This window comes from Canis lupus, chromosome 2 (assembly GCF_011100685.1).
Source record: "Canis lupus familiaris isolate Mischka breed German Shepherd chromosome 2, alternate assembly UU_Cfam_GSD_1.0, whole genome shotgun sequence".
NCBI lineage: Eukaryota > Metazoa > Chordata > Mammalia > Carnivora > Canidae > Canis > Canis lupus.
In genome coordinates, this window is record NC_049223.1 from 83,991,052 (window position 1) to 84,001,895 (window position 10,844).

Sequence of the window (10,844 nt, forward strand, 5' to 3'; positions counted from 1 at the left end):
GGGAGCAGATTCCAGCTCGGCACGGCTTTGCTCCCTAGGATCCGGGTGCTCTCAGCGGGGTCCTCCCCGCGGCCGCCCCCCCACCCTGGGAGCCTGTTAACGCAGACTCGACCCAACCGGAATCTGCGTGGTAGTCAGACCCCGGGGGCCCTTACAGGGTGAGGTGTGAGGAGCATCCATCTGGGACCCTGGACAAGTCCCAGCGGGCTCTGCCTCGGTCTCCCCGCCTGGAAGACGGCGGTCATGCCTCCTCTGGACGGTCGTTGTGGGAGCTCAGTGGGGAGACAACGCAGGGCCGTGCTGGGCCGCGCCTGCGACACGGAGCCTCTGGCCCCGGCTGCGGCTTCCGCGAGTCTCGGGCAGTTCCTCCCGTCGAGGGAAGCCTCTCCGTGGACTCGAGGCCGCTGCAGTGCCGAGGCCGGGCCGTGGGGGGCGCTCCCCACACCGCCGTGGCGGGACTGGGGCGGGCGGGGGGCAGGGGTGGGGGGCAGCTGGCGTGGGGCTCCCCTCCGGGCCGAGGGTCCCGGGCTCCAGCCCGCAGCCCCGGTCTCTGGGCCCCATCGGGTCGCCCACTAGCTGTCAACAAAACGTCCGGCTTCTCCAAACCTGCGGGGTCCCCAGGCCGGTGGGGGGCGCCCCCCGCGGGGCTGCTACACGTTGATGAAGGACCCCTGGTCGCCGTCGGCCGACTCGGGCTCCACGCAGCGGCCCTTCCTCCGGGTGACCCTGCGGTTCCGGTGGAACCTGGCATAGCAGCGCAGCCCTGAGCGAGGGAGGCAGGGGTCAGGGGCGCCCCCAGCCCGCGCCCTCCTCTTCTGCCGCACAACCCGCCCGCCCCGTCCCCACTGGCAGCCCAGCCCAGCCGGCTTAAAAAAGCCTTTAAAAAGGCGAAAGGAAGGAGAGACAGATGGAGCTCGAGGCTATTTAGAGCCCGACGCTGTTCCTGCGGCGATGCCTCGAGGATGCAGGGTCTGTTAAAAAAAGTGACAAAGGAAGGCGGACTCCAACCTCCCCTATAAAACCCCCAAGACCCCCGCCCCCGTACTCAAAAGGAAATCCAAACTTCCCTCTCTGGCTTGCAAGACCCCCGGGACCTGGACCTGCCTCCTGTCTGCCCCTTCCCGTCCGCTCTCCTCTTCACGAGCTCCAGCCACACAATCTTCTTGCTTTTCCTCAACACCCAGCCATGTGCTGCCTCAGGCCCTTTGCACTTGCTGTTCTCGCAGCCAAACTCCCTGGCCCAAGCTTTGCATCACTGGCCTCTTTGGGGCCTTGAGGTCTCGGAGACCCTCCCCGACCACTCAAGCTGGCGTGGGCGTGGCCCTCCTGGCCACCGCGGGGAGGGGTCGGAGCCGAAGCTCCGTCTGTCGTGGCCACAGGCGTCCCCTGGGAGACACGGCTAAGCATATTTTTCATTCGAGGCTTCAGAAGGCCACCCCTGCTGGGTGGTGTGAGTGTGGCCCGAGCAATCCCTGCACTTCAGGTCAGGCGTGGCCCCGGGGGCAGAGGACGTGGCTACTCTAGGATCCACTTGTGTCGCTCCCGAGAGGATAAAGGAACCGCTGTGAAGCTTGTGCTTTCAGGGGCCTGGAGTTTACACCTGGGTCATGGGGCCACACGAGTGACACTTGGGAAGCGGCCGGGGACTCACGAGCAGGAGTGCTTGGCTCCCACGGAAGTCCTTCCAGAACCGTCCACGACCCAGGCTGGCCGAGGACCCTGGGCTGAGGAAGCCGGGAGTCCCTCCCGCGTGGCACCTTGGTGACAGCCTCCTCCTGGACCGGCTCTCATGAGCCGCCTGGGCGGTCACTTCCAGCTTCTTTTTTCTTTTCTGGAACCTAAGTCTCCAGGGAGGAAGCAAGAGCTTCCTTTCTGACTCAGAGGGATCAGAGGAAATGAGCTGCAGGGGCTTCGGGGGTGGCCTGGAGAGGGTCCAGGGCAGGAAAGAAGGAAGGAAGGCTCCCTGGCCAGAGGGGCCGCCCAGCCCGGACCAACCTGGCACGTGCAGCTCAGTAGGGCCGCATCCCCTCACCTGGGCGCCGGGGTGGACCTAGGGGCCCAGGAGCTGTGAGGGGACCTCAGTGCTGTCGGGACTCCCCGGGCTGCACTGCCCTCTTGCCCCCTGCACCCCTCAGTCTCCTGCTCTGTGAAATGGGGCCTCAGCCCTGCACACAGGTAACTGGAGGTCGTTTCCACATCTCCCGCCCCTCGCCACCCCTGCCTGCCTCCATCCCCTCACCTCCATGGGCCCTCCCGGCCTCCGCTCCTGCCCCCAGAGGCCCGCAGGCAGGCCAGGTCACTGCCCAGTGTACAGCCGGCCGACGCCCTCCGTTATAAATCAAGCCAGGTCCTGCGTGATGGTCTCCGCCAGCGTCCCCCGCGCCCTGCCCCTCCAGCCACCTTCTCTGTGGGCCACCGTGGGCCGGGGCGCTCCAACACGCCAGCCTCACTCTGGCCTTTGCCCTGCTTCTTGCATGGGTGGGGCCCTCCCTTGCTCCCCGCACCCTCCATCCTCAGGTGGCCGGGTCCACACCTCCCTCCCGCCCGCTGTCCTTTCTAAAACAACTCTGACTCCTCATCGGACCACCCTGATTTTCTTTGGAGTCTTTATTTCTTTCTAAAGACATCTTGTCGCCTTATTTGCTTAATATCTGCGCATCTCGCTAGAATGGAATCCGTGGGAGCCGCTTGCCAGTTCTCTCTGCCCCGGCATCTCAAAGGTCCAGAACCTTCGAGAGCACTCGGTAGATATCTCTTCACTGACTAGACCCAAGTAGCTTTATTGCTGTCACAGCAGATAATTTTTGAGGCTAATCTGAGCAAAAACGGGGCTTGTGTCTCAGGATGGTTAATAGAAGGGCGGAGACCAAATTCTCCCACTCAGGGCATGTGAGCAACCGTTTAGCTACTGAACAATATTGAGTAATTATTGTTCACTTTTTTTTTTAAGAGAGAGAGAGAAAGCACGTGTGCCTGGGAGAGCAAGAGGGGGGGCAGAGAGACGGGGAGAGAGAGGATCCTAAGCAGGCTGCACTCGGCGTGGAGCCGACTCAGGGCTCAGTCCCACGACCCGGAGATCGTGACCTGAGACAAGAGCAACAGTCGGACACTCAACCGGCTGAGCCGCTCGGGCGCCCCGGTATTTTATTTTTTAAAGGAATCCTTATCTTTTTAGAGATATATCCTGAAATATTCGCAGGTGGAAGATGCACTCCCCAGAGTCGCTTTGAAATCAGACTGGAATCGGGGAGCTGAGTGGGGGGAAGACGGCCGGGACTGGTGGGAGCTGGTAAGTCCTAAGCCGAGTGACGGCAAGCGGGGGCTCCTTATTTCAAACACATATACTGGAAATGCTTCGGAGGACGAAATTAGAAGTATTCCCCGACTTTTCCAGCTGCGTGAATTTGGGCAGGTGGCTTAGCCTCTCCGTGCCTCAGTTGGCTCAGGCGTGAAATGGGCCAGTAACAGGTCCTAACTTGGGACGGTTGCGAGGATGATGAGAGATAACTGGAGTGACGTGCTGGGCACAGAGCCGGGCACACCTGGGCGGGAGCTCGGGAGCGTGAAGGACGCCGCCGGGCTGGTGGAAAGCCACCGCCACCGCCGCCCAGCCCTCGTTCTCACCCCGGGAATGCCGGCCCCGGGGTAGAATTCGGGGGTAAAGTGCCAGGCTTCTCAGATTCTGTCTTATTTGGAGACACGCGCTCCCTTCCTCCCTCTCCCACCTCCGATCTCGCCGGCGATCACGCCAGCTTGTGTTTCAAGAGGCGAGGAAAGCAAATCTGAGAAACGATGCCAGGAGTCGAGACTCCATGAGTTCACAGACTGGGGAGGCACCGAGTGGCGCTGCTCCCAAGGGATCCTGCCACCCTCTCCTTCCCCACGGCCCCGGCCCGCCCTCTGCCAGGACGTCTCCGCCCCTATTCCGTGCAGAACCGGGGGACCCCTGCCCCACAGGCGCAGGCTCACCTTCCACACACATGCAGTCATCAAAGCATTTGTTGTTGAGGCCTCGGTTGTGCGGCGTGCAGAAGTGCTCCCGCAGGTCACAGCAGGTCCCTGCCCACACAGCAAGCTCGGTCGGCCCAGCCGCCTAGACCCTCCCCGACACGCACACAGTCCCGCCGGACAGGAGATCCGTCATCTCCGAGGCAGGGCCGCCTGCTGCACAAGGCCCCCTACCAGGACCACCGAGGATGTTCAGGGCCAGGGCCCCGCGGGGCCGGTGGCAGGGACCCCAGCTGGCCCACGCAGGCGGGGCAGGAGGGGCCAGAGCAGCTGGGGGGGCCCTGGGGACACCTGCTGCAACACCTTCTTCGACAATGGGGACACCGAGGCCCCCGGGGAGCCACCGGACGGCCCAGAAGGAGGTCCCGGGGAGGCCCGAGGCAGGGGCACCGCGGAAGCGGGCTTGGTCTCCCCTCTTGCTGTCGGGAGGTGAGGGGCAGTCAGCCGGCGGCCTGCAGCACCTTCAGGCACCCCCGGGCCGATGTCACCCGGGTTCCCCCGCAGCCCAGCCAGGGTCGGGCACAGCAGGGCGACCAGGCCTGGCCACTCCCGCCCACGTGGGCTCTGTGGGCTGCAGCCCTGCCCCGGCGCTCCCCGTGGGCTGGCAGAGACCGCCTCCCCGGTTTCTGGGTCCGGTCCGGCTCCCTCCCCCATAGGCCATTCACAGGCCTGCCCTCTTCCCCCAGAGTAAACCTGCTGCACTTGGAACCCCCCACCCCAGTGTCTGCTTCCCGGGGGGGTCCCCACGGACCCAACAAGGGCCAGGAGTTGAGGACGCCAGCCAAAACGGGATGATGGGCGCAGCTGCTGCACAGGTGAGGCCGTCGGGACGGCACCTGCCCCTCAGGCCCGGCAGCGTCCTAAGGGGACGAGGGCAGAATCAAGCCCGAGCAGGTGTTAGGAGGAGGAAGTCGAGGGACAGCGTGGGGCGGTGGTTAAGGACCAGACAGGCCCCGGCCGGAGCCACCTCCTGGCTGTGTGACCTCAGCAGAGACACTCAGCCTCTCCGGGGTTCCACTTCCAGGCCGGGGAAAGTGGCCATGGGAGGGGCCCTCTCCGCGGGTTGCTATGGGGATTTCCCACATGGCTGTTAGCATCGGTCATCTGGGGGGGCACCCCCCCCCGGGACGTCCGACCCGCCCCTCCCACCCCCCCCACCCCCCACCCCCCCACCCCCCCACCCCCCGGCTCCCAGCCTCCTGCCCTGCGTGTGGACGCTACTCAGGTACCTGGCAGGCAGTCCTGGTGGTGGTTGCACGGCGCCCCTGTAGCCGCGGATGTTTCGTTACCGTCGCTGGAGAGTCTCCCCCGGTGTTTCTCTGGGGACAAGAAGATGCGCCTTCAGAAGCGACGCCCGCAGGCCAGAGCGACCAAGCGCCGGCCCGTGCTGCCCCCCTGCGCTGGGCCGCGTGGACAGGACTGTCCACCTCTCTGGCTCAGTCGTCTCCTCTTTAAAATGGGATCGATGGTAGGATAGACCCAGCAGGTTGTGGGTTTTTTGCAGGTAAAAGGAGTTGCCGGAGGAAAGCACGAGCACGCCATCGGGCCCGATAGCAACATGTGCACCCCGTTGTCAGCTCCCGTTTCCGCTCCTCGCCCCCCCCCCGGGACATCTGTAGGTCAGGCTGGGCTCCCCGGGGCCCCCGCCCCGACACGGGGCTGGCAGGGTAGGCGGACATACCTTTCTTCTTCGCAGAGGGCCAGACTTCGGGTCTTAAGTCTTCGTAGTCGGTCCAGTCGAACAAGGCCATGTCCAGCGTGGGCATTACCTCCCCGTCAGGCCTGGGCGGAGCCTGCAGACAGCGCACGAGGGGGGGCCTGGAGCTCCCACAGCGGGAGCGGAAATGGGGGCCCCCAGAGCCCGAGGGCAAAGGAGGGATCCTCAGAGGCCAGCCTGGAAGCCCAGCCCGGGGTGGGGGGACACGGGGACAGCTGCCCAGGCCCCGCTCCAGCCGCACTCAGGCAGCTCCCAGGCCGCGCAGCCGCCACCCCGCGGGAGGGCCCGATGGTGCAGGGGTGGTGCAGCCGGTGATATCCCTCCGGGCCTGTGGGGGAGCGGCTGGGGCGGCAGGTGCACCTGCTGGCGGGTCTCTACACCTGTGCTGCGGGGGGCGGGGCTTGGATGAGGCCTTTGCTCACCCACTCACTTCCCCGCCCCTTCTCTCCCCCCAAAAAGCTCTTCTGTGGCGCCTGAGGCCACAGCTCCTTTGGGCTCACAGCCCTGGCCGGCAGTCCTGGGGGTCAGACATGGGCCCTAATGGCATCTTCGAGGGCTGGGCTCTCAACCGACGGGCCTCAGGAGGCCTTGGACAGCGTGGATCGCCGCCAGGTGGTCCTTGGAGAGGGTCCCTAGCTTTTGTCAGAATCTCAAGGGGAGGAGGTGCGCCTGCAGGCTCAGTCGGTGCAGAGTGCGACTGTGACCTCGGGGCTGTGAGTTGGAGCCCCGTGGTGCGCGTGGAGATGACTTAAAGAATAAATTTTTAAAAAATATCCTATTTATCTATTTGGGAGAGAGAGTGAGCGTGAGAGGGGGAAAGGAGCAGAGGGAGGAGAAGCAGAGTCCCCCCCCCCCCCCGCCCAGCAGCAGGACCCCGGGGTCGTGACCTGGGCCCAAGGCAGACGCTTCACCGACAGAGCCACCCAGGCGCCCCTTAAAAATGAAACTTAAAAAAAAATCTCAAGGGCTGGGAGGAACAAGACCCAAAAGGGAGTAAGAATGACCTACTGCTTAAAAAGTCTTATTTCTTCTATGCATATACTTTATTGATCACCTTAAATAATCATATTTGGGAAAAAATTCAAAGCCACGGAAGGGGTCCAAGAAGGGTGCGCCTCTTGTTAGTTCCGAGAATGATGCTAGTAGCTCCTCCGTGCCCGTCCGTCTACAATCACCGACGGCGCGCCCGTCTGCCACCTGGGCTTGCGTGCGCCATGTGGATTTTTGGAAGATCTGAAGCAGATAGCTCAAAGTGCTGACTTACGTTTATTAATTCTGTGTCATGGGGACATGGTTATTTTTTTTAAAAGATTTTTTATGTATTCCATTGAGAGAGAGAGAGTGTATGTGTGGGTGTGAGCAGGAACAGGGGGGTCAGAGGGAGAGAGAGAAGCAGACCCCCCCACCCCCCACGCTGAGCAGGGCACCAGATGCAGGACTCGACCCCAGGGTCCTGGGATCATGACCTGAGCTGAAGGCAGATGCTTGACCGACTGAGCCACCCAGGAGCCCTGGGGACATGGCTTTTTAAATTATTACTATTATTATTCTCTGGACTTTTGGGCAAACGTAGGATTGCTCCTCCCCGAGGCCCCTGCTCTTTCCCACGCAGAGCCAGCGTGCTGAGCTGGCACCCGCTTCCTTGCCTGTCCCTGGACTGAGCCCCTGGGACCCCTTCCTCCCGGACGGTAGCAGCCCTCCCAGGACAGAGCGTGCACTGGGGTGCAGCTGGGCTGCACAGGCGCCCGCCCCCCTGGCTCGGAGGCCTCGGCCAGCTGCCTCCCACCCCCGGGCCTCCGTCTCCGGCTGGTCTGGGGCCCCTTACCTGGGGCCACAGGGATGTGACAGGCAGGATCAGGGACTCCTCCGTGGCAGGTGCCGCCTCAAAGGTGGTTAGGTAGAGAATGGTGGGGGCCAGGCTGGTGGAGGAGTCCTCCATGGTGGCCTCCAGGGCCTGGTCCTCGGAGGGCTCTGCTTTCTTCATCAGGGAGCTAGGGCCTCGGAGCACGGCGCGGCCTGAGACACGGGGCGGGCAACAGGGCCTTTATCCGCGTCAGCCCACGGCAAGGCCCGTCTTCAGCCCCAAGCAGGGCGGCGGCAGGGCCGGGGGACAGGCGTGGGCTCAGCCAGCGCTCCTGCTGCCCACCTTCCTGGAGGTGATGAGGGGCCGGCGGGGCGGGGAGAGAAGAGGGAGGGGACGTGGCGAATGAACTTGTGGTGTTGCTGGGGAGACGGTCGGCCCAAGGATGCTTTCTCTGAAGGAACGTTCCAGCACGTTCAAGGCCGGGTTGGGTGCAAGTGCGACAAATGGGAACTAAGTGGGATTGACCACGGGAGGCTTCCTGGAAGAGGTGCGGTTTGAGTGGGGGGATAACGTGATGAGCGGCATCGCGGGGGAGAGGACCTGGACAAGTAGGAGCCGCAGCTTATCCTCTATGAACAGGTGCTTCCTACGCGGTGACGATCGTCACCCTGCTGTGTGCCGGGCCCCGTCGTGGGCCGGATCCTTCCTTAGGGGTGTTACTCTATCTAACCCCTCTCCTGGGGTTCGCCTAGGACCTGGGTGCTCCTTCAGGTTCACGTATGGGGGGACTGACGCGCAGAGAGGTCAGCCGGCAGCCAGCAGCAGCAGAGCCTGGATTCAAACCCAGATCCCTCTGAGCACGAAGCCAATGCCTTTTAACCACTGATGCCACCTCCCAAGACTCAGGGCCGTTGCGGGAGGTTGAGTGCGGAGGGGACAGCGTGCAGGGTGCGTCGGGGTGGGGGGTCAAGAACAAAGGGACTTTGAGAGAAGCCGGGGCGCCTGGACTCATCCTCGCCTCCTTCTCAGGCAAGCTCCGAGTGTACGTTTGGTTGGGCCAGTTGAGGCCACCCCAAGCCCCAAAAACAAGTCCCAAAGAGTCAAAAGGGGACTCGGGGACCAGTAAATCCACCCCATTCATTTTATAGACGGGGCAACGGGGACCCAGTCACCGGAGCTGTACGGCACGTGAGCAGGGCTGGACCTGGCCTGGAGACCTCCACGGCCTCCTCCCCCACTTAGGGGTCCCCTTGGCCCCATGCAGCTGGGGCCCGGCGCTGAGCCGGGACGAGCTGACGGCCCCAGCGTCCTCGAGGATGCCGGCGTCCCCTCCGCAGCCTGACCCGCGGCTCCGGCGGTGGGGGCCGAGTCAGCTGGGCCCTCCTGAGTGTGCCGCCCACGGGGGTGGGCAGGCCTGGCGGGGAAGCAAGCCCGGCTGTTGCAGGCCGGGGGCGGGGGGTGAGCCTCTGTCTCTCCTCCTGCGCAACAACACCCATCTCACATCTGTGGGACCTGGTCTGCCAAGGGACTCGGGAGCCCAGGTTGCCAGGTGGCCTCGGGGCCAGCTGCCCCCGGAGGAGCCGCCCGGGGCAGGGCGTGGGGGGGGGGCACCTGCCGGGACGTGTTTGTTTGGGAGCTGAGCGGGCACAGGGCGGGGGCGGCCGGCCAGGGGGCAGCTAGGCCCTCACGGGCATTCGGGGATGTGGGGGAGAGTCGGAGCCGGGGAGCACCCCAGGGGACACACGGGGCGGGGGGGGTACGACAGCACATCTCTCCCCAGCTCATCTGGGTCCGGCCTGGAGAACGGGGATCCCAGCCTGAGAACAAGTCCAGGGTTGGCCTGTGACGCCCGACCTGCCGGCTGCCCTCCCAAGCGTCTGAGTCATCTAGGACTCCACACTAGGGTCCGCGGGGCCATCGTCCTCATGCAGACGGGGAAACTGAGGCACGGGAGGCTGACCTGCCCCGGGGCACAGCTGGTAAGGGGCAGGGCCACAACCCCGGCCTGGGCACACCTGGCTTCAGCGTCTGGGCGCCCGGTCTGAGCCCTGGACTCGGGTCAGTGATGCGCACAGGGGCCCCCGAGCTAGTGCATCTCTGTCCGGGGCTCACAGTGCGGTGGATTTAGGTCAGACACAAGGGGGAACTTCCTGACTGAGGAGGATCCTTCACTGTTCGGGCTGAGCTTCAACGGCTATGCCTCCCTCCTCCCCCAAGCTCCACCACCCGGCCTCGCCCGGCGCCCCCATCGCATCACTCTGACCTCAGAGAGACACCCCCCCCGGGGGCTCAGTGCCTGCCCTCTCCGGGGCTCCCGACATCCTCCCAGGGTCCTCACTTCCCTCACGGCCCCCTCCCCCGTGCCCCCCCTTCCAGGGCAGACCTCCGGCTACCTCTGTGCAGTTTCAACCTCTCCCTGCGCCTCTTGTGCTCCCTGCCGCGTTTCTTGACCCTCTCTGACCCACGAGGCCGGTTGTCCTTCTCAGGGTAGGGCAGCGCCAGCCCCAGGAGCGGGTCCTCGTCCTGCAGCAGGCCCGCAGGCCTCTGCCCGGGCAGCCTGGAGGCCTGCCTGGTGGTGGAGGCCACAGTCCCGTCCTGGGCCCGCTCCTTCTTGGCCGGGCCCCGGCGGCGGTGGTGGCTGGCCTGCGGCACCCACAGCGCCGGGCTCTGGAGGTCGATGTGGTTCTCGGGGAGGTTCCGCGCGGGGGCGCCGGGGCCCAGGGAGCCTGCCGGGCGCAGCTCCAGGAGCAGCAGGAGGGCGGCGAACAGCACGGGGACAGCGTGGGTGCCGGGCCTGGCCATGGGCTCTGGTCTGGAAGAGGAGCAGCCCGTGAGGCCCGGTGCAGCCAGCCCCTGTCGCCTGCTTCCCCGCCTTCCGCGCCCGTTAGGGCCCGCGGCTCAGCAGGGGCGGAGGGGGCTCTGTCCGGGGGACATTCGGCAGCTTGTGGAGACGCCCCCGGGCCCGCAGGGCTGCAGAATCCGGCGGCCGGGGTCGGGGCGCCCTGGAGGCCGGCGGGGAGACCAGGGTGCCCCGGCTGGAAGGCCTGGTTTAGAGTCCAAGCTCCAGGCAGGTTCCAGATTAGTCTAGAACGTTCCCTTCTCCGCGCATACCTGGCCCCTTCGCCAAGCCCCCGGAAGGGCCGAGTCCTTCTGAGCCCAGAGGCGGGCCTGTCCCCGGGGCTGGACTCAGCGTCAGGCTCAGCGCTCACGGGAGTTTCTATCACTCGCTCCTTCCCCGCGGCTCTCGAGGGGCTCCCAGCGTTTTCCGGAGCCGAGACTAAGCGCCGCACGTGTCGTTGCCGTGTCTGGGCCCGG

General features: G+C 64.9%; 1 protein-coding gene across 1 annotated transcript; it reads right to left on the bottom strand.

Moving 5' to 3' along the window:
• Window positions 1–488: 488 nt before the first annotated feature.
• DRAXIN (dorsal inhibitory axon guidance protein) lies at window positions 489–10,331 on the bottom strand. Its single transcript, XM_038529658.1, has 6 exons — window positions 9,923–10,331; window positions 7,551–7,741; window positions 5,690–5,801; window positions 5,238–5,327; window positions 3,970–4,059; window positions 489–763 (listed from the first exon to the last, which is right to left on the bottom strand). The coding sequence occupies exons 1-6, from the start codon at window positions 10,329–10,331 to the stop codon at window positions 651–653; spliced, it is 1,005 nt and encodes a 334-aa protein (XP_038385586.1). The 3' UTR covers window positions 489–650.
• Between the last annotated feature and the right edge of the window lie 513 nt (window positions 10,332–10,844).